The 23986-nt window shown below is 34.0% G+C and overlaps 3 protein-coding genes across 3 annotated transcripts; 2 read left to right on the top strand and 1 right to left on the bottom strand.

Moving 5' to 3' along the window:
• Positions 1-5099: 5099 nt before the first annotated feature.
• On the top strand, positions 5100-14218 carry LOC133338060 (uncharacterized protein CG7065). Its single transcript, XM_061546242.1, has 3 exons — positions 5100-7036; positions 11944-11975; positions 12633-14218. The coding sequence occupies exons 1-3, from the start codon at positions 5100-5102 to the stop codon at positions 14216-14218; spliced, it is 3555 nt and encodes a 1184-aa protein (XP_061402226.1).
• Positions 14219-16848: 2630 nt separating this feature from the next.
• On the top strand, positions 16849-17769 carry LOC133338058 (deubiquitinase OTUD6B). The gene has a single exon (XM_061546241.1). It carries the CDS (start codon positions 16849-16851, stop codon positions 17767-17769), a length of 921 nt encoding a protein of 306 aa, XP_061402225.1.
• A 1602-nt stretch (positions 17770-19371) lies between these two features.
• Positions 19372-22292, bottom strand: LOC133338065 (transmembrane protein 185B). The gene is made up of 5 exons (XM_061546248.1): positions 22255-22292; positions 21976-22152; positions 21579-21916; positions 21363-21493; positions 19372-19755 (listed from the first exon to the last, which is right to left on the bottom strand). Exons 1-5 carry the CDS (start codon positions 22290-22292, stop codon positions 19372-19374), a joined length of 1068 nt encoding a protein of 355 aa, XP_061402232.1.
• Between the last annotated feature and the right edge of the window lie 1694 nt (positions 22293-23986).

The following is a 23986-nucleotide window of genomic DNA, read 5'->3' as shown; positions in this document are numbered from 1 at the left end:
GGGATTAAATCCAGACATACATACCCACAAACATAATGGCACATTGCACAAAAGAGCTTTGCTTTGCTAAATAAAAAATACATTAAAACAACAAAACAAAAATATTAACAAATAAAAAGGCTTTAACTTTAAATCAAGAAAATAAAAAAATCCATAAGTGCATAACTTTTTGACAATAATAAAACATCTTCCAATAACGTATAACGATATATAAATATTTAATCAATTATTATTTTTTTAATAAAATCAAAATTATTTCACATATCTATAAATATTGTTATTTAGAATGTAATATAATGATAATTATTATTACTACAATTGTTGTTGTTTTTTATTACTATTTCTATTCTTATTAGCTATACAGCAAAATTTATAAGTTAACTTAAAAAAGAAAATAAGAAAAAATATAACACACAATAATAAACACTTTGTAAACATATTTCAAATAGCAAATTTTTGTTGAATGAATTATAACAAATTAAGAGCTTATTACAAAAAAATTAAAATAAATTTGATAAGAAAATAAAATATTATTATTGAAATGTTTGTCTGGGAATAAACAAATTAAGAGATTAGAAGTTAGAAAGTTATCTAGTTTCACTGATCAAAAATACAATATCACATTCTAAATATTACTTTTAATTTCCACATTGCTTGTTCTACAACAATTTTGCAATCGTTTGAATTTGTTTTCAGATTTTTAAGACCATTATTTAAGATATATATTTCAAATTCTGCTCATACATGACATGTTACAATATTACAAGTTAGGATAACTTATGGTGAAAAAAATCAACTTTGTAGATAGTGGCTTCTTCTGTCAAATATAAAAAATATGCCCATAATGCAACGATTGGTCTGTTCCCGAACTGCTAGAATCTACTACGAAAACGAATTTTCCTTTGTGATATCGAAGAAAATAAATTTGGGAGTAGTCATAATCCAATTAATCAAAACCATTTTTTAATCATAACCCATTATCCAATTAATCAAAATTTTTTTTTGTAATTTTCTCGGAATAATATTTTTAGTAGACCAAGCCGCTTTGTAATGATAACATTTATATTTAATTGTGAAATGTAGAATACAGCCTTAATAGCCTAGACAGACGACAGCCTTAATTTGCATTAACAGCCTTAATTTAAATTAACTTGTACATTATCCTCATTTTTATGTGTTGTAAATGCACAAAATCAAACTGAATTTATACTGAATTAAGCAATTTCAATATGGCAATGCTATAGAAAATAAATTGATTGTTGTCAAAATTGTTTACGTTTATGGAAATAAAAATTAGAAATAAAGGCAAAATACAACATTCCGTCGAAATGGGCGCTGTTTTATCGTAATTAGGAACTTTCGTCTGTCAGGGGTAAATATTAATTCAAATTAAGAATTTTTTAATGCAAATTAAGGCTGTCGTCTGTCTTTGGTATAAGATCCAAAGACTGGACAATAAAATAAATTAAATAAAAAAATAAAATCTAATTTGCAGAGTTAAATACGAATTTTTCGTTTTCTAGAGAGAAAAAAGCAAATAAACGAACAACATCCAGAAAAAAGATTGTATCGACACAGATGATTAAAACAACAAAATTGTTTCCTTGTAATAATTCGCAAATACTCAGTAACACAACTGTCAAATCTGCTCTCTCAATTTACTGGACTTTTGGGTAAACGAAGATTTTGTAATATTTTTTATACAAATTAATCAGTAAAAAGATTGTATCGACACAGATGATTAAAAGAACAAAATTGTTTCCTTGTAATAATTTGCAAATACTCAGTAACACAACTGTCAAATCTGCTCTCTCAATTTACTGGACTTTTAGGTAAACGAAGATTTTGTAATATTTTTTTATACAAATTATTGAGTAAACGAACAAACCTAATACCACATTTTAAATATTACTTTTTATTTTCAACTTGTTCTACAACAATTTTGCAATCGTTTGAATTTCTTTTCAGATTTTTAAGACCAATATTAAAGATATAGATTTGAAATTGTGGTGAGGTGAATAACAAAAAAGCAACTCTGTAGATAGTGGCTTTTTCTGTCAAATTTTATATCGTCATATTTCTCATGGTTGTCATAATCACAGGTCCCCTATACTACGGTACCTCCCATTTTCGGTATTTTGAAGATTTCAGAGAGGTTTTGACTATAATTATATATGTTTCATTGGGTGCCAAAATTAATCAACATCGTATCCTCGATTTTCGGTATTTTGAAAATTTCAGTCTGGTAAAGATATATAATTATATCTTTGCGTCTATTTGGATGCAAAAAATTTCTTCCAAAAAATCAGGCTGACCTTTGTTTTTACACAAAAGGGCTGAGGTGACAGACTTTGTTGTTGTTGTTGTAAGCCCTATTGCTTTTACACAATAGGCTAGACCCCTCTGTCGTGGAAACGTCCCCTCTTTGTGGCTTCACCTCTTTGTTTCTTCTCGCCCATAAGAAGTACCGATCAATTTTATATATTTTCAATGTGAAGGGTATACAAAATCCTGCCCGGTCGAATATAACCACTTATTAAAATTAATGGCAGAAAATGTGCTTTTGTATGTGGTGCATCATTAACGTGAAATCGGTTCTATTGGAAATTAAAACGTTTTAATTATTTTGCGCCCACTGTAGATTTAAAAAGGTAATGGCACTTTTAGATCTACAAAATCCTCTCGATCTCAAATGTCAATTCCATAGCGTCAAATATAATCCACTGGATTTGTTAACTGGATTAAGGTGAATTTGCGCTATGGAATTCACATTTGAGATCGAGGGGATTTAACAGTCTAAACGCGCTCTATAATTAGTACCTGAAATTACGAAATTACTCTGTTGAGAAAATGAATAAAAATTCAACTCTGTAGGGAAGTCTTATTATGTACCAAATCATGCCACAGATTGTATCGTTTACTTGGCATTTACAATTGCTACGGAATATTTTTTTTATTAAAAGCCATATTTTTAAATGACGACTTTTAATAATATATCACCAAAACACAACGTTAAAACATTCCCTGACAACAGGCACACTTCACAACTTTAGAATCACCCAGTGACCATTGTTTATGTATGCGGCTGACATTTTCGAGTAATCGATAACCAAATTAAATACAAAGAGAATCTCGTCGCGTCAAAACTTGAAGATTTCTGCAGTATTCTGTTCTGCTAGATTTATTTGTATTATAAAATAATACAATTATTTTATTTTAAATATTAGGGAATTATTTATTGAAAATGTATAGAAAATATTGATATATATTTACATTGCGTTAATTAAACTTGTGTGTGCATGTTTGCATCTGAAAAAAACCAAGACTTGTGTGTGTGTGATTGAACACAAGTTACGCGACAACAAGCCGCCGACAAATTCCATTGTTTTTTTATTGGGTAAGTACAATTGAATTTTTATACATTAAGATGGAAAAATAATCGTACACATTAAATAGACAACAAAAAATCTATATTTTATTTATGAGAGGATTTATGTTTCCCTGGTGTATTCCATTGCCTGTTTGTGTGTGCTAAATGTGCAGGGTACGCATACCAGTTTTCCGAGATGTGTAGGGAAATCATCAAGGTTGATATTTGTATGTACATATATGGTTCCATAAAGACGTTGGCTCCAATAAAGCCAGTATGCTGCAGCAGTCAAATTCAATATGTTCCTAAATGATACCATATTGTCATACCAACAGTTGGGTACCACAAATAGAGAATTTATTCTCCAGATTTATTAAAAAAAAATCTTTGTTGCAATTTTGGAAGACTGGTTATCTGTCAACATCAGCAATGAAATGGATACAGTATAAATCAACATATACTTTTCCATCTATTTTTGAAATCAAACGTTACGCATCTATGGAATTGCATGGCCTACGTCACACTGTGGTACAATTTATTATGCATTCGTACAGATATACATTTTGAGGATGTACTTTGAGTCGGTATGTGTGTGTCTAACCGTACGTCGCATTTATGAAATGAATCTGCACCTGGGGAAATGAATCTACATCAATTTAAACACCAATGCACACCCGATATCCCTTATGCACGTCCTTTGCGTATTTTATGACCAGACCACTAGTCTTCTGGAACATATTTAGGTGATCGAAAATTTGGTATTATGACGTATAGTTGGTCATAAGATCAAATTTTCGATCTGATTATGTTAAATAAGTGCTCTAAATAACGATTAATTTATAAAAAATCAGTTTTATGTGGTTTTACATAAAAAAGGCACGGTTTTAATCTCAAATTATTTTATCCTCTGAAATGCCTTATTTAGTTATGCCGAGAATTGGATAACAGGTTCCCAATGTCGGCACCATGTTTTATAATTATAATATTTTAATAAATAAAATTATTTTATATAACTTTTTCAATACTACACTGATGGAAATGTCCGATACTAATATTATTAATGAAAATATCAGAAAAATTAATTAAATAAATATTTTCTGTTTAACTAAAATACGACATGCCGACTATTGGAACATAACATGCCGACGATTGGAAAAAAGTGCCGACTATTGGCACAAAGGCACTGTTTTCCCTAATTATCAATTTAATCTACTTTAATACAAATTAATTAAACAAATTTGTATTGCATCGGAGATTAAACAAAATTTGGAAACATATGAACCTAAATACAATATAGTGAAAAAATGCTCTCGGGATGGTGAAACGTTTAAAATTCGAAAATCCTTAAAGTGCCGACTATTGATGCACTTACCCTATCTATCGTATATATAAATTTATTAAATTTGATTTAAATTTTCAACCAAAGAGACTACGTCGCTTTGTAATTGTGTAATTATCCTTTCAACTTATTTCTATAAAATAGGAATGTACGAATTATTTTTCTATCTTATGTCCGAAACTAAAAAAATCGGAAATAATGCATTTTTCTTGCGATTTCTTTAGGTATTTTTTCACAAGTTGACAAGTGAGTGAATGTGAGTCTGAGTAAATACGTCACATTTATATATCGCGCGTTCTTTTCTTTATTTTTTTGCGTGTGAATTTTGAAAGTATTTCAAGAAAAAGAAGAATTTATTTCTGTGAAATTTCGAAATCATAAACATCCATTATGGTGGATATTACACCTGGTGAGCCGGTACCACCCGGCTTTGAGGAAGAAATACTCAAGGCTCCACGTATTCAAAGTACAATCGATCAGTATAAAGCCAATGCTTTAATTGGTATCGAATATACCTTGGAATTGCATGAAAGTGATCGTCCCGAACCGGGTTACTTGTGTTTGTTGTGCGACAAACGTGGTGATGCCCGCACCATACTACACCATTGGACATCGTTTAATCATCGTATGAAATATTTGGAAAAACATTATCCTTCGTGTGTTCGTGAATTCCAACCGGTGAAGTATAAACCGAATTCCCACAATATTCTCATTGCCATAATACAAAGTATTGCCGAGGCTATTGAAGATTTTCATGGTCGTTTGAAAGTGAAAGCAATGGATGCCGATGAATTTCGTCGTCAGAAAACTAAGCATACCGAGGCAGTAATGTCATCGTTTCATCATGACGAACGAAATGGTCCGAATTTCTTAAATGCCATTGATCGGACATTGATTGATGTTAGAGGCAAATCAGATGGGTCAAGTAACCCCCCGTCTAAAGGCCATAAAAGAAATTCCCCCACAGAAAAGGCGCCACTAAAAAGAGATGAGTTTGATGCAATTTCCAGTGATTCGGATAATAATGATTCTGCAAAGAAACCCAAATTCCACAATAGGGGAGGAGGAGGAGGTAAACCCCCCACGTCCTATGCCAACGATGAGCCGCAAGACGACAAAGAAGAAAAGAAATTGCCCACTCCCAAAGAATTATCCCTGCAGGCATCTCATATTGCCCAAGAACGCTATAAGTGGGAAAAGTACCGCTGCATTTTGGAAATCCATTTAAAACAAGTTGAAAAATTGCAAAAAGACTATGAAAAATCCCCGGAGAAACATCCACAATATCCAGAAGAGTGGAAAAAGTTTTGGAATCGCCGTTACAAAGAATTGCAGGCTGAGAAAAAGGTCGATCCCAACAAATATGACTACAAACCGGAATGGATTGTTTTCTGGACGAAGCGAATGAAAGAACTCTTCAATGCTGATGTGGAAAAGAAGAAGAAAGAAATCAAAATTAAACTAGGTCTTCCCGAGGATGCTGAGGAAAAAGTTGATCAACTTAAGGAGCGTTATAAGGTGACTGTAAATCGTGTACAACGGCAGGTCGTATCGGATGTCATCGATATTAGCGATGAGGAAAGTCCAATTGGTCGTCGAAGACCACCGCCCAGACGTACTCGGTCGCGATCTCGATCTCGCTCACCGCGCGGTCGTTCACCACCACGTCGTGGTCGAGGTGGTGATTATCGTTATCGGTCGCGTTCACGTTCCAAATCACGTTCGTTAAGTCCATTCTCGGATGATTATGATCACATAAGTAGTAAACACCGTCATGCACCAAAACCACATCGTCCGACGGGGCCTCGTGGTTACAATCCCATAGATACACCTACGGACTATTATCAGTATGGTGGATCTTCACGTTATCCTCCAATGCCACATGGTGGTGTGGTTGGAGGTGGGGCACATTATCCCCCCGCCCATGCATCTGCGGGTCCATATCGCATTTTGGATTCAAGTAAAATACCCAAATATGAAGATACAACTACCCGGGATTCCAAAGAAGATGAGGCAAAGGAAGACGATGGTCCCCTATCGGTAGTTGGGGTTCTACGTCTCTTAACCGCTCTGGAAGAACATTTGGGTAGTCTCGGTCCCAAGGTCGTTGATCTGTTGGGCAAGGCATTGGCATTGGAAAAAGTGAAAGCCAATTCATCCGATGATCTTTTACTCAATGAAGATAATTGTGTATTTTTCGAAACCATCAAAGAAAAGCTAAAGGGTCTGTTAATTGCCGATGTTTTAGATGATGCACATAAAGTGCGTGCCGTCAAGAAAGCTATTAAAAATATTGCTGGCGTTATTTATCAAGTAACACAAGGTGAGTATAAACACACACACATTATGTGATTATTTGTGTAAGTATGCATAGCATATAAATAGAAATTTGTATTTTATGTATTTATAGAGTAGGGTATTTAAGAAGAAATTTAGGAAAGACTAAATTAGATTAATTTTTAAGTTTGGACATTTTTTAGATTTTAAATATTAGAAGTTTTTTAAGTAATTTGAAAACGCGCATTGTTCTTTGTGTTGTGTGAAAAATGTTTAAAAATATTAAATTGTGTTAAAGGTAAGACACATAAAATCAAATTGATTTATGGACGGCGGTTGTTCTGTTTTTAAAGTGTTGCGCATAGCACTTAATGTGTACTTTTTGTACGAAACGGATGTACAAAGTAATCCTACTTATTGGTATTTCAAAATTTTTTAGAGATATTCATGGATTTCATGGATAGTTTGGCCTTATTAGGCTTTATTGTTACATAATGAAATAAGAAATAAAATAAATAAATATCTAAAGTTCGAATTATGTGATCAATGACCTAATTGATGCTAGAAAATATATATGGAAGTAATTGTATTTAAAAAAATTAATATTTCATGATATTGATCAAAATTGCTATAATAAAAAGTAATCCAATATAGCACTGTTAAAAATTAATCTAAAAAAATATTTGTTAAAAATCCGCGCGTATCGAAAGCTTGCTTCATACTAAATTAAATCTAAAAAAATGATGTGTTTTAAGTTTCGTGAAAATCAAATCAGATTTACATATGCTCCCAAATATACAGTACTGCTCAAAACATTTGCAACCAAGTCATCTGCGGGACAAAACTCTTAATTTCATTGAAATAAAAAAAAATTGAAACAAAATTTTTAAATGCTAAAATATTAAGAATTATAAAATATTAATTTCATATCAACCAAAATTTCTTGTAAATTTTCAAAATAACGTAAAAACTCGTGTTTTTCTGTGTTCAAAACATTTGCAACTTAATTTTTTTGTTTAATGATTTCTGTCCATCTTCGTGCCATGGAGTTATACAGTGCTTTGTGTGTGTTATACAGTGCTTTGCGTGTGTGTCCTTTGGGATGTTATGCCCCTAATCATTCAGGGCAACATAAAAATTAAAATTTGCCAAAAGTTTCTCTATGTGATTTAGGTCTGGTGACTGACAGGTGTTTCACCAACATAGACGCGTGCTTGGTAATTGCCTCGTTGAAACACCCATGAAAGAGACATTTCCCAAGATGCATATGGCCAAATTACGTCAAATAAAATATTTTGGTAATTTTTTTGACCTTATAAAAGTTCAGTCTTTTGGAAAAAGAAAAAAGTTCAGTGTTTTGGAAGTTGCCAGATCGAAATAAAATTTAACATGTGTTCATAATAGAGATGGAAGTTTCCAATATACTTAACTTTTTTTCTGTTATACAGTGCTTTGTGTGTGTGGCCAGGTTTTCTTCCAAAAAAGTATAATCCAAAAACGATCATACACTAGGTACATCAAGCTTCTCGCATAAACAGTGTAATAGTAGTCCACAGTCCAACTATAGATTCAAAACGAAAGCTGCAACTAACAGCTGATGAAAATACAAACAAGAGCGATAGTACACAGAACTTTAATAATAGAAAAACTTGAAACAGATCAATCAAAGATTTTAAGTATATCGACTTAATCCGACTTACGATCTCCGGGTTGTGATGGTAGTCAAATAAACGTGAACGATATAAATGACTTCTTTGTTCAGTCTGGATCTGTTCCAACTGCCGACAGAGTAGAATTATCTGGGTATTTGGGTGAACAAACTTCTTTTTCCTTTGATTGTATCTTTGAGGAGGATATTTTCAATGCATTAAATTCCATAAAATCTCAATCTTTGGGAACTGATGGAGTTCCAATAAAGTTTATAAAAATCATATATCCTTATCTGTCTAATTATTTGCTTCATTTTTATAATACCATTTTTACAACGTCGATTTTCCCTACAGCATGGAAGGTCGCTCGTGTAGTACCTATACCTAAAGCAAAAGGTTCTTTCTCAGTAGATAACTTGCGTCCAATAAGCATTCTACCTTCACTTTCTAAAATCTTTGAACATCTAATGAAAAGACAAGTATTAGATTTTATTGGAAACCAAAAATTGTTAAATTCCTTTCAATATGGATTTAGACGTGGATATAGCACAGTATCTCACCTGTTGCATCTTACTGAAACAATTAGAGAGGCCGTAGATGCAGGCGATAATGGTGTTTTGATTTCGTTGGATCTGTCCAAAGCTTTTGATAGGGTGGACTATGCTACTTTGATTCAAAAATTACGTTATAGATTTTTCTTTGATGATACAGCCTGCAGGCTTATTTTCTCTTACTTAAATGGTCGCTCTCAGTTTGTGGATTTCAACGGAGTAGTATCGAGTGTTCGTTATGTTAGTAGTGGTGTTCCGCAAGGCTCTGTTCTTGGTCCATTGCTTTTCATTTTATACATCAACGATATTAATGATTCAATTGATTTAAATATATGTTCTCCATTTATATATGCTGATGATATACAATTATTTTTTCGATCACCTAGTGATGTTGATTTACTACTGCCTGCAATTAATTCAACGTTGAATACAGTGGGCCAATGGATGGAGCTGAATAATTTTATTGTTAATACCGACAAAACGAAGTCAATGCTATTTGGATCAATTCGACAGAGTGGTAATTCTTTTACAATGCATATCAATGGAAATATTGTTGAAGTAGTTGATATGATAAAATGTCTGGGTTTGTATATTGATTACAAACATGATTTTAGTTCTCATATTGACTCTTTATTTCCCAGAGTCATATCTATTTTGCGTAGACTACACTGTACAACTTATTACTTGCCCTTTTTTGTAAGAAGACAACTTGCACATGCATTATTGATGTCTGTCATTACATATGGCATTGAAATTATATCTGGCACTAGTCAATTATGTTTTGTTTATCGATTAAATTATCGTGATCACGTTCCCAACTATGTTACGGAGTTCCTTGGAGTGCCTTTTCAATCTTTTGTAAATGCACGAGTTATGGTATGTTTTTATAAAATAGTAAAAACTGCGATTCCAGAGATGGTTCACACAAAGTTCACATTTTCTCGATCTACACGAAATCCGCAAGTTCTCCTTCCTCGCTTTGGGTCATTAATCTATGATAGATCGTTTGTCGTTCGAGTAGCTAGGTTGTGGAATAACCTACCAAATAGTTTGCGCAATTTTGCCAGTTCGTCTTATACATTTAAGCAACATTATTTATTGTACCTTCGTCAATAAAGTTAATTTGATTCATTAGTATGGGTGTAATTATCAACAAATTATGGGTATTTCCTCAAATTTTCCTATTTTCTTTGGCTGGGGAGCCAAGTTTAATTTATATCATATATATCTTTGTTAAATTGTAATTAATATGAATTTAGAATATAAAATATGTTTCTTGCTTGGTCATGTATATATGCTAAAAACTTGTACTTAAAATGATGTCGACTTTGGTCTAAAAGACTTATTGGCATTAGAATGTATGAAAAATAAATAAATAAAATAAATAAGGCGTATGTAGTGACGAAAACTGCAAAACGGAGGCAAAGAATTTCCGGAACCAAAACTGCTTCCAGGTGATGAAGCGAATTAATTTCTTGAATAGCTCTTCCTCAGTGGATTTCAGGATTGTCATAAGATTGTTGTGTTGAAAAAAAGGGTGGTATAAGCGGTTCTTAATTGATTATATCTTGGGCAAGTAAAATGCAGTGCTTCATGTCTTCAGGAACACCGCATAAATCGCATTGCCAGGAATCACTGGCACCTATACAATGTAGATCGACTTTGCAATACGAATGTCCCGTCATGAGCCTGTTAATTAATTTTGTGTCCTCCGGGCTCAAATTGATTTTGCAATACCACGGTTTACTATACACATCGGCACAGAATTGGGAAAAGAATCTGCCTTCAGTCAAGGAAACTGTCTGAAACTCTTTATTCCACATGTCCTTTACTCTCCTTTCTATTTGTTTTATTGCCTCCTTCGTATTCAGCTATGCCACAATTGGTGTTCCTGCATCCACCGCTTGCTTTGCCAAAAATCCACAACTTCATTAAATAGTATGACTTTATGACTCGGAGTCCAAACCACATCACATCTGTACGCATTTGTTCTCCTCAAGAAATTGTAACATTCAGCAACCTGATAATTGTCAGAGCTTCCAGAGCCTAGAGCCTTACAGGCCGGCCGCAAGGCTGTCTGTAAAGATGACCAGATTGCCATAACCATCCTCTTCCGCAATTTCAAGGCCTTTTTGATAGCATAAAGTTCGCTGAACATGGACGAGGACTTAATGCCCAACTTAGAAACTTGTCCTTAATGGACACATTGTATACACCACACCCTGTGGCCTCACGCCCAACGAAGCATCAGTGGCAAAAATGGTGAAGTCATTACATCTGTAGTATTCCATCTCGTGTGGCACGTATTTCATTCTGCTTCGTACATGTTAAAATATTTGTTCTAATAGTCAATTTATCCTGATATTTATATGAACTTATTCTGATCTTTTGGAAAATGTCGTCAAACTCGTAAAATATTGCACTATAACTGGATTTAACTCGTGGGTTATCCGCTACTATCTCATATAATCTCTCATTGTTTTATGTATTTCTAATAATGTCTATGGCTGTTAGACCTTTGCTCGATATTTGGGGGGTATCTTCAGCTAGGGCATACCTCACATGAATCGGTGAAGTGGTCGTAACTCCCAAAGATCATCTCATTCATTGATATACGCCGGCGCATTGGCCGTTGTCGTCCTGCCATACACAACCTTCGCTCTTATAAAACTCTTATTACTGTTCATGGCCAGTTTCGGGCGCTTTTTATGCCAGGTTAAGAACTTCCCGAACTGTCCTCGTATATTAATTTGTCAGACACGCTATGTATATAAACTTTCCAGAAAATAGTATTCGTACATTTCAATATTCAATGTTTAAATCACGAGTTTCCAATCCTTTTTTATATATTTTATAATTGACAAATATTACCAATAAACAACAGCCACCTTTCGCGATATCAACAAAGTCATTTTGACCGAAAGTGAGCTCAGTTGTATACGTATATATATATATATTTTATTGATTATTCTTACTAAAAATAATATTAAAAATACACTACACATTGTTAAGTAAATTTCGTTCCAAGCATTGATTCTGATATTAAAAAGGTGCGCCATAATATCACAACCATTTACTATGAAATGTATTTACTAGTGCAAAATACTGTTTCGTTGTACACGGATATAGAGAACTAATCTTATTTATTTTTGTGATACCAAAAAGTTAAATGTTAATCCATTCAATGATTGTATCTGTAAGAAGAAGTGTTAATAACTATAAAAAGAAGAAATATGAGCACTACAAAATTATTAGTTAAAAAGAAATATTTAAAAGTGTTAACAAACTCAATAAAGAAAAGGAGCTTTTTTCATACAACAAACTACATAAGTAGACATTATTACAAAAATAATTATCTCTTTTTTGTTTAAATCTCATTTTAATAATACTACGTTTATTTATTTGTTATATTTTCCCCGAAAAAAAAAACAAAATTATAAATATAGGTAACACAAACGATGAGGTCAAGGAAGATAAATCGTACGATTCAACAAGTGGCGGCGGTGGCGGCGCTGCAATTCCCTCTACAATTGCCGGTAAAAATAAACTCAATGCTAAAGTAAATATCAAAGACTTGCCGTTTGATCGTCAAATGGTTGCCACCAAAATGGCTGCTGCATTGGTAATGCAAGGTCGCGAGGATGTCTCCACCGATGACATGGATAAGTTAATATATTTCTTTTTGTTAATGGTAAAATTATCGAAATCAAAACGTGAACTTGATGGTAAGCCGTTATATTCGAAAAATGTACTCTCCGAATTGGGTCTTATGCCCCTAATTAGTGCACAAAGCAGTAGTTCCGCTGGCATAATAGATATTGGCCACATTGAAACGGACAGCAGATCATCTTTCAGACCACCCTCATCGATACGTAGCGATTTCAGTAAAGACATTTCGGTGGAAAAAGAAACACCGAAAAATGATGCCAATGCCAGTACCTTGGAGTCGCTGACGGACTCTGATTTACAGACACTATTGCAAAACTTTAAACATTTATCTAGTGAAGAGCAGCATCATCTTATTGCCCATTTGAAGAAATTGGAATCTGTGGATCCACTACGTGTCGAGAAACTACGAAAATATGTAAACACTTCGGATATAGCCCCTGAACCGATGCCCAGTACAAGTAAAGCATCCTCTTCTGATAGCCTAGATGATGGTGGTATGGAACAGAAATCAAATTACTATTCGCCAAATACTAACAACGATTCACCTTTTTCAGCGATGGGTAAAGATCAGGACAAACACCGTCGTGTTCGATCGCCGCCTAGCCATGACATTGATGAACGGGCTAGAAATTCCGTTAATCCCAACAAATTTAGTTTGGATGATGATGACGATGATGATTATAATTTCGATGAAGTTTTTAAGGCAGCATCGCGAAATATAAATCCCGGCGGCGGTGGAACACCCGATGAAACATCGCGGCACTCAATGAATGATGCTTCTGGTAAATCCACAGGCAAATCCAGCAAAGATCACATTGTCTCTTTGGCATCTCAAAATGATTTGACATTTAATCCGGCTGGTCTCAAAGATCCACTGAGTGATACACAAAATCTTATTGCCAATTTAATGGGTTCACTGCAACAGAGCAATTCGAAATCGGCCAGCACCCTGCCGCAACCAGTTCCTCCCGTCGATGGTGGTGGCCAAAAACCAAAAATGCCACCACAAAATAAACAGCAGCAACAACCACCGCCACCACCTGCGCAACAACAGCATAACAATATGGCATACTATCAGCAGCAACAGCAGCCATCTCACCATCAAGGCGTCGGTGGTTATCCCGATATGCAACATGCTGGTGGTGGTTACAATCAAATGCCACCAAATTACTATAATCCCCCCGCCATGGGTTATAATCAAAATCCATATGGTGGTGGTCCACCGGCACCTGGCTACCCACCCCAACAGCAACAACCATGGGCCCCCGATCCCCATCAACAACAAATACCCGGCCATCCAAATATGCAATTCTTTGGTATGCCGAATTATGGTGGGGGTTATTATGGACAAGGTGGTAATTAAAAAAAACATTTTTGTTTAAAATTTAAAAAAATACAATTTTTGACTATTTTAATTTTTTATTATTTTTTTCATTTAGTTTTATAAACTATTTTTTATTCTTTTTGTTTAAAATAAAACAAGACAAATACATTAATAATAAATAATTATTATATATGAATTCATTGAATTCGTAATGCGATGCAAAACAGAAAAACAAATATGTATGTACATATATATATAAATAATAATATATACAAAAATAAACTACTACTCATTTTCCATAAGATAATTTTATCTTAAAAAACAATAACACACCGCATGTGTAGATTTAAAAATAATTTCTTTTCTTGTATGTATTTATGACCATTCAGCAGGTATGTATATTGAATATGTTTTGGAAGGCATTTTTATATTGGACAAAAATAAATTGAATCGATTTAGAAATTATTATTTAAAAAATATTGTCTAATATTATCAAGTTCTGGCTTAGTAATTATCTCAATGGTAATAAGCTCGATGTAAATATGCCCTAAACGTCATTTAATACATATGATCTGTTCCCGTACTGCTAGAATCTACTAGTTTTTACTTTTTATTTCGATATACATGTAAAAGAAAATGTGTTAACCTAGAAAGAAGTATTCGATTCTTGCAGTACGGGAACAGACCAATCCATGGTACAATTATAAAAGGCAAGTCCCAGCTGATTTGATTCCAACGTAATACTAGTGTCAATATGAATTTCACAAATTATATTTTTAAAAATCACCCAAAAGGAAAATTGTGAACGCATACAATTCGAAATTGTTCTTTATTAAATGTCCTCCCGTATTCATTTTACTAATGCCATGTTCTGACGGGCATTCGAACAACGTAGTTCGCTCTCAGAATTACGTACATGAATTAACCCGTTCATACAACACTATTCTTAATACATGTCATCAGAGTTTTTTATTTCAAACTTTTTGTTTCTTGTTTTACACCAAAATTCTAACATATTCGCATGAAACGCATATGGATCTAAATAGAAAAAATAATTCTCTTTCTCCTGACTATAATATCAGCCCCTATCTCTTTACTTTTAATTCATGTTTTCCATTTTTTTGAAAATATTGTTGTTTTCAATAAATTTTTATATTTTCTCAACTCAAATGTCACATATGTATATGTAAATAAAAATTTGGAGAATTTTTTGTTTGGGTTTCTCCACTTTTGTTTTTCGTTTTGTACGCTAATTAGAACCAATGGGAAAGAAATGCATATTGCATTATGTATACAACAAAATTTACATCCTTCTGCATATATAAAAACTAGAATTTTGATTACTTTTCATTCATCATTTTCAATTTTACTGAAAAAGTTTGAAAAATTTTTTCATGATGTCAAAATTAATTTATTTTCGATAAATTCTTTCATTTGTTAGAGATGGGACAAAATTCTTGGTTATTCAGAGAGTGATTCGAATAGAACAACGTACAAAAGTCGATGTTCGCTCAGACAATTTTGTATGGGGAACTAAGTAATTACTTCATGATTAGGGGTCGAACAACGAATGAGAGAGCGAACAACGCTCGTCTGTACATGGCATAAATCTGCCTGTTGGAAAAGTTTGAGGAAGCAAATCTTTCTTCATTGAATAACTCCCAATTCCCTGCATTTTCATATGTGTTACACATATAAGTGGCAATGGCTCAATTATAGGAAAGATGTGGAAGCGATAGAAATATAAATTTGATAGATTTTCATTCATGTTTTTCAAATTTTATTTTAGGGATTCGAAAATATTTTATTTTCAAAATAAATATAATTTATTTGTTTGTTTACATTTTTCTGTCAAAATACGTTGACACTAGTATAACTTACACAAACATATTTCCATGTGGTTGTTGTATCGTTTGTTGTACCACAACACTTGTTGTTACCTTCTATTATTATACCATGAGACCATGGCCTATAAATAAGGTCACCAAGGGAGACCAGCTGATTATCGATACCTCTCAAGTTTGCTGTCAAAATGCATTATTGTGAATTGACTCCCATTATGAAAACGTAAACAAAGTCGAAATTTTTGACATTAGACTTGAGAAAAAACAGCTGTTTTCCGATTTCGATTGCTATCTTGGTGACCTTATTAATAGATCTTGCATGAGACCAATCGTTGGCAAATTTATTATTTAAAAGTCGAGCTATATAACTCTAAATAATACAATCGATTTGGGTATCAGCTGTTTTTCGATAAATCGAAAAAATCTTTCTCGTTCATTTACACAAAAGGAACTAGTTCCATCTCTATCGTATTTTTTTGTTAATATATAAATTTCTTACAGAATTTTTAACATTTTACAGTATAACACAAAGATTCTTCAATTACACACACACACACCTTAAAAACAAACCGACGACATGAATTAAACTGGGCAATGTGAACTAAAGTGAATGAACTGGAAATAATTCCGTTCGTTCATTTCCCAAAGTCGTTCCATTGAACAGTTCGCTCCGGGACGACACTGCTGTAGTGAAATTGGCCAAAACGGAAGACATTTGCTCTGTTCCATCTGTTCCAGAACCTGAAAGAGGTTAAAAGATTTATAAGTTTTTGTGTACGGGAGCAGACAAATTAACTCATCACCTTTCATTTAACCAACGTATAAATGGAGGATCCAACTGACACTTTAATTGACACCACCGCAACAACATTGACGAAGCTATCCATTGAAGATGTACAGGCGAAACACCGCAAGGAGCGCAAAGAACTTCAGGCTAAAATCCAAGAATTAAAGAAAAATGCACCCAAGTCCGATAAAAAGAAACGAAAAGAGGTGCTGGAAGAAACTGCCAAATTGGAAGCAAATCTGGAGGCAAGACAAGCCGAAGAATTGAAAAAAGCTGAAGCCGAAATCAATGCCAATACTGCAGCCGAATGTAACGAAAAGAGCCCGGTGGACAATAATAAACAACCTCAACAACGCATATCGAAGGCACAAAAACGTAGGGATAAAAAATCACGCGAAGCACGTCAACGGGAAGAAGAAATAAAGGCTGCTGTCAAAGAGACGGTCTTTGCACCCAAGGCTGTTGAATATCGTAAACTGGTGGATAAGTTGGAAAAACGCAACTTGGCTCTGCACGACATCCCCTCGGATGGTGATTGTCTCTATAATGCAGTGCGTCATCAGCTACAGCAACACGGTTTGGGATCGCACAATATCCAAGAGCTTCGTCATGAGACTGCCAATTATATACACGCCAACAAAGATACGCTTTTACCCTATATGACAAATCCCCAGACTGGTGATTTGTTAAACGATGCGGAATTTGAAAAATATTGTGATGATGTACGCAATACGGCAGCCTGGGGTGGACAAATCGAATTAAAAGCTCTATCGACAATTCTCAAAGTACCAATTGAAGTAATACAAGCAGATGGCTCACCCACTATCCAAGGAGCAGAAGAATTTGGTGGTGCACCATTGATAATAACCTATCATCGTCATATGTATAGTCAGGGTGAACATTATAATTCGACGGTGGAATTGACAGGATGGGAGGGTGAAGAAAATGATGAAAATTAGACAAAAGGAAGGAAGGAAGAAAGCAAATGACATTATGTGGTATGCATGCGTATGACCATAAATGAGTCTTATATATGCAGAATCACGACTAATACAACTAAACGATGAATTTAATGCATTTAATCATAAAACAACAACAATAACAACACAAAATTTGATATTGATTTTATCTTTCAAAATAAAAGCAAACACATTTATTTGGTGTGTATATATCTCACCTTAGATGCAATTTTAAAGAAATTTCGAAATCATGGGTGGGCGAACGGTCGGTTCATGGATTTAAATTTAAAAACTAATGTGTAAAAAATAAATAATAAAAAATACAAATTATAATAAGTATACAAATAAAAAGAATTTCGTGCAAATCGAAGGATATGTAGGGACTATGGTGCACCATTTATATAAAATCGGACGAAAATATATATGGGAGCTATATATAAATCTGAACCGATATTCACGAAATTTAACACACATCTTTCTAGTCTTAATTCAGTACGCTGTGCAAAATTTCATTCAAATCGGAGGATATATAGCGACTTTGGTGCACCATTTACCTTAAATCGTACGAAAATATATATGGGAGCTATATATAAATCTGTACCGATTTTTCTTAATTTAAATAGGGTTCGTCCTTGGGCCAAATAAATGGGCTGTGCCAAATTTCATCCAATTCGAATCAAAAATGCGACATGCATTTTGTTTACAATTTAACATGGACATACGGACGGACGGATATGCATAAATCGACTCAGAAAGGGATTCTATATAAATATTCTCAAAAGAAACCATGTGTCTATCTCGTTTTCATTTGCCTGTTACATATGCACAAAGAAATAATACCTTGACCACAGTGTAGTGAAGGGTATAAAAAGGGACCTATATTGAATATTTTCTGCGGATATGTTGGAATGCTGTGAGTCAATACACAAGATGTCAATGTATTATCTGCTTGGGTAGGGTGACGTCTAACATGTCATGCCTGAATCCTCGTATGTGTTTCCTCTTTAGATCCTCCTTCACATTAAAACTCATTTTTTAATTTTTTTTGTTTTTTTTTTTTTTTTAAATTTACTATTTTCTACTACATAAATCCTTAACTATAGAAGTATGTATATATATGACGCCATATCATTAGTATTTTATTTGTATATGCTATACATATGGATTTACATTGTATTTAGTATTTGATGTTAGAAAAATATAGTTTTGTTTTCATTTGACATTTTTATTTTTTTTTTCAATAGAGAGATTCGATAAATGTTTCTAATAACGGAAAATGAAAGTGGATATTTTTGTTTGTGTTTCAAAAATAAATTTTAATAAAAATGTTTTTTTTTTTTTATTACAAATACTGTTTAATCTATGTGAAACAAACACACACACACCTTAAACATTCCGCTGAAAGAGTTGCTTTTGTGTTTTGTTAAAACCTAATTAATGTGAATAAAAAAAAGATGAAATAATTTTTTTATATGATGATTTAAAAAAACGTGTAATGCAAGTATTTTAGTTCACATAGTCTTTTCTAAAAAAATAACAATAGAAAGAAAATACCAAAAACTCTTACAACATACATATGCGATATGCATGTTCATGATTCATTTAATCGGGCATATCAATACTTATTATGGGTACCACCGGTTTCATGCTATCATTTTTAGCTGATTTTTTACTCTTCTTCATGTGCTTGTCGAAATCACCCAAATGGGCTGTACTCGATGATGATGAACTACCATCCAGTGGCTGTGATTGTTGGGCATTGCTGCTGCTTTCAGCATGATAGGAAATATTACCATATTCTTGTAGAAAAGGCATGGCCGACAATAGGAATTGACTGAAGGATTTGCGTATTCCAAACCACCATTTATTGCCACCCTTAGCACTAAAGCTGAGAACAATCAGGGCAAAGATGGAGGCCAGTAGGGGCGAGAAAATCACAATGTATGGGAATTTCAGTTCACCCTCAAGTTTATCGCAGATTACAACCTGTAACGAAGATCAAGATTTGTTTCAATTAATTTTTGTTTTCTAACGATAATGGAAATTATAAATTTTGATTTTAACGCAATATTTTTTGTTTTAATATTTGATAGCCTGTTCGCGGGTTACTTTTTATGTTTTTCCACAAGTAACCATATCACTATTTTGAAAGGCCATAATCACAAAAACTCCTCAAATTTCGAAATTTGGGAAGTATTGTTATATAAGCGTTACCCTAAAGATAGACCATCGTTGATAATATTTGGTAGGGGAATTTATTACTCAATGATAATCCATAATATCAAATTACAGTCAATTCGGTTGAAAAACTAGCCCAAAATACCGAATAATAGGAGTGGTTCTCCGAATATATTACAGTTTAAAATTATATTTTTTCAAAATATTTTTTTCCAATTTTCTTGCATAGTGGTTCTCCGAATATATAACCCTTAAAAATTATATTTTTTTCAAAATAATGTTTCTCTCCAAATTTCTTGTCCAAAAATTAGGAATAAAATGTTATCGAAAAAGTGAACAATAATGTCATTGACCATTGGCTTCAGTCGTTCACACAACACACTGGATAGCACTGTATATGTGATTGGAAGAATACTAATTCCACTATAGTTGGCACATATCGTCTTGTCTCCTTTTTTTGTGCACGGGACACAGGATGCTAAGGTTCCAATTATTGGGCATGCATTCCTCTAGCCAAATTGTACTAATTAGCTGGTGCATGCCCCTGACAAGCATCTGGCCACCAGTCTTGAATATTTCGGCTGGTAATACATCGGCTCCTGCTGCTTTATTGTTCTTCAGCCGATTGTTATTCTGGCCTCATCTTGGCTAGGTGGTATACACTCTATACCGTCATCTCTTATTGGTTTTGGGGTATCTTCTTCACCGTCACTATTTGATTCCAGAAGCTTTTTCCGAATATTATATTAAAAAAAGAAGATCTGTTCACAACTGAAGGTCTGAAATGTTGGTACGAAATTTGGCCACCATATAAAACAATTCTATTTGCACTGTTTGATACTAAACACAATAACAATATTCAAAGGTAACTACTGAATCTCTATATCTCAGGAAGTTTGTACTTTGTCCATAAGATTATTACATTTCAATGGCTTTTAAATGATACCCATATTGCCTTCGAATATAAAAGGTTATATTGTTGTTATCAGGGCTTTAAGGGTAAAAATTTTGAAACAATTCGCGGCTTGGCCCTAAGCTAGTCTTGTTCCCATATTCACCCTTATTACAGTAGGCGTAGTCGTAGTACAGCAGATGTCGTACGCGTCAACAGAATCTTGAAAGACAAATTTAGCGTATTGTAACGACTTTCATAATACCGATTTGTCATATATGTGCAACAGGGTCCACCACATCGCCAACCGTAATGAGGGTGATTATTTTCTTTTCTAAGTAGTCTCAATTCTTAGTCAAATTTGTATGTTGGTAGGCACCAACCAGTCTGGGACTTCTTCGCACGATTTGTAAACCGGAATATACAATTTTGTAAACAGGGCTCTTAGCTATATGTGGTAAAAAGTTCAAAATGAACCGCGGTTTCATCGATTTTATTTCTATATTTCCGTTTTCAAACATACCTGAAAAAATAAAAGCGGCAGTACTGTACAAACATTACCCACAGCTGCATTTAATGCGGCCTTTTTCTGTTGCAATGAAATCTCTGGGGTCCTCATCATAATACCACAAAATATAATATTGTAGAGAACACCTAAAAATAACATTGATAAATTAGACATTTCGAAAAAAAAATCATCACAGCTAATAATGGTTCACTCCTCTCATATAATACTCACTAACTAAGCTCAAACAAATCACAATCCACATTGGTACAAATACCACCTCCCAATTCCATGTTACAAATTGATCCAATTTCAATGGCAAGGATACAAATTGTAATGCATTGACGGCCAAAAACAATTCCAGCTCAAATGAACGATCATGTTTTACAGCCCAGACACAGGCACCAACGCTGGCCACCGAACCAAATATCAAGGGAATGAATACCAATACCCAGAGGTGGCGTTTTGAGGTGAGATTGTCACAGGCCAGCAATTCGAACATCAATAGGATTAGGTGGAGAGATAATGATATTAGCATGGCCTTAAATTGTGTATAGGAATCACCTTCAAGTCTGCAAATTGCCATAAGAAATAAATTAAAATATTCTCCTTTTAAATTTATTAAACTTACCTGTAGTGAGGATAACGGCACCATACTATTGCACCAATGGTAGCACCCAATGCTGCTATTGCCTTCCATATCCACAGTGGTGTAAAAATGAAATACCAAGGCCAATCGATGTAACCATCTAAGCGTAATGCAAACAACGTCACAAATGTAAATAAACTGCAGTGTACAATGAATTTGCTGCAAGCATAGAAACGCACACACACACGCGAACCCCGAGAAATATGTCATCCAAAAATACAATTTACAATTGACTAATAATGCAACCATATGCTTGCTTACCTGGGATTAAAATCTCTAAATAAGGATTGCAGATTCATTTTCCCCGCAACACATTCGGAGAGAGCACAGACGAAACAGGATCAGGATTATTTGTAAAATCACCTTGGTGGAACCACCGACCGAGCAACAAGTTTTCTCTTTTTCCACTTGAAATATTTATGAATATTGGGCGCTACTTGCAGCTTATGTAGTCAGGTTGGCCATTGATATGTTCGGCATTATTGTAAGGTACACAAAATGGTAGGAATTTTCATAAAAGTTTCACAATATGTTGCAGATTTTTTAGTTTTTTTTTCTTCTTTTCAAGATACTACACTATCCTAGCAATAAGCAAGCAGCATTAAGTAAGTATCATGGAAATGAAAATGTCGCACCTAGTCGAAAAACGTTTCGTATTTTGTGAATAGCAGGAGATACAGCGCAGAATGCCGATAAAGACCAGATGGAAACAAACCAAAAAAAAAAGAAAGGCACCCGTCTCGTATTTACGAATGAGTGAGAAGCATAAAGCCGTGGCAACCGTTTGTTTAGAATGAGACATAATAAAATGGTAACCAGCTGATTGAATACGAATGGAATAGAACAATCAAGAGAAAAATAACAGTCGCATTTCGAAAAATGTCAAGTTTAAGGTTACGGAACATTTTGAAATTTTTACCACAGATAGTCATAAGGATTCGGAGAAATGCACCTCCGCAGGGACCCTAGTATTTTCCACAGTTCCAAACATTTTCAAAGGCAATAAGAGGTTGAAGTCCTGACTACAAAAATGTAATTATCTTATTGAATAAGCCCCGAGGGAGTTGTTAGTCTCCTATCGGACGCGTCCCCAGGTGGCGGATAGGGCGGAGGTGGGTGATCATATTAATCTATTACAACCAGTGTATGTTGTAGGTATTGGAATAGTTTGATAACCCACCTTCATGGCTTCTGTTACCGCGGACCAAAACTAACTATGGGGTGTTACCCCCCAGATTCACCCCCACCCCCCAGATTCTTTATAAATTATTTTAAGGTTCTTAAAAAATATTCTTTAAACAAATTCAATAGACCAACTTCAGCCTTTTCGATAACCGATAACATGTCTTATGAATTGTTATAGAATATATTTCAAAGTGTGAACACCCCTAATGATTTGATTATCACATGAAACAGCTGACCAAAAGGCGGTTAAATGTAGCCTTTTATTCACATCTTACCACATTCCATAAGAAGAAATAACATAAAAATTAATATTTAATGGCAAACAACGGCGATATAAATGAAAGTGATTGCTGTGGAAATGGCTGTGCCAATTGTGTCCTTGATATGCCGGTGAAACAACCCAAAATCCGTGATAAAACTGGAAAAGAAAATGTGCTACTCCATTATACGCCCTTTCGTTTAGTAGAAAAGAAATCCCATTTTATTGGTGGTAATATTTGGCAATTCCATTTCAAGTCTGTGTTAGCCGAAATCTCAAAATCTTATATATTTGATATGAATCCTGGTTATCACTTAATGTTACGTGTCCCCGAAGGATGTGTGGTTGAAAACGACGATGAAAGGAAACGGAAATATTTATTGCGGCCTTATTCACCATACTGGTGGGATGTGCAGAAAATGGAATTTAAAATACTCGTTAACTTAAAATATCAAGGACCAATGTCTAGTGTTCTGAGGAACTTGGAAATTGACAATGAAATGGAATTTCGTGGACCCATAGGCAAATTTGAATATTCCCCAGATACTA

This window comes from Musca vetustissima, unplaced genomic scaffold, assembly GCF_032173495.1.
Source record: "Musca vetustissima isolate MV318-11 ecotype Yass unplaced genomic scaffold, APGP_CSIRO_Mvet_v1 utg28897, whole genome shotgun sequence".
Classification (NCBI taxonomy): Eukaryota; Metazoa; Arthropoda; class Insecta; order Diptera; family Muscidae; genus Musca; species Musca vetustissima.
Note: the sequence above shows the minus strand (reverse complement) of the source record. Positions and strands in the feature narration are given on the sequence as shown.

Bases quoted from the DNA above. Each gene is read 5' to 3' on its own strand.
- LOC133338060 (XM_061546242.1), top strand. From the start codon at position 5,100: ATGGTGGATATTACACCTGGTGAGCCGGTACCACCCGGCTTTGAGGAA. The intron at 7,037-11,943 runs GTATAAACACAC...TTAATTTGTCAG, and splicing joins TATCAAGTAACACAAGGTGA to ACACGCTATGTATATAAACT. The intron at 11,976-12,632 runs GTATTCGTACAT...TTATAAATATAG, and splicing joins TATAAACTTTCCAGAAAATA to GTAACACAAACGATGAGGTC.
- LOC133338058 (XM_061546241.1), top strand. From the start codon at position 16,849: ATGGAGGATCCAACTGACACTTTAATTGACACCACCGCAACAACATTG.
- LOC133338065 (XM_061546248.1), bottom strand. From the start codon at position 22,292: ATGAATCTGCAATCCTTATTTAGAGATTTTAATCCCAG. The intron at 21,494-21,578 runs GTGAGTATTATA...TGTTATTTTTAG, and splicing joins GATTTGTTTGAGCTTAGTTA to GTGTTCTCTACAATATTATA. The intron at 19,756-21,362 runs GTATGTTTGAAA...TCTTCGTTACAG, and splicing joins TGCCGCTTTTATTTTTTCAG to GTTGTAATCTGCGATAAACT.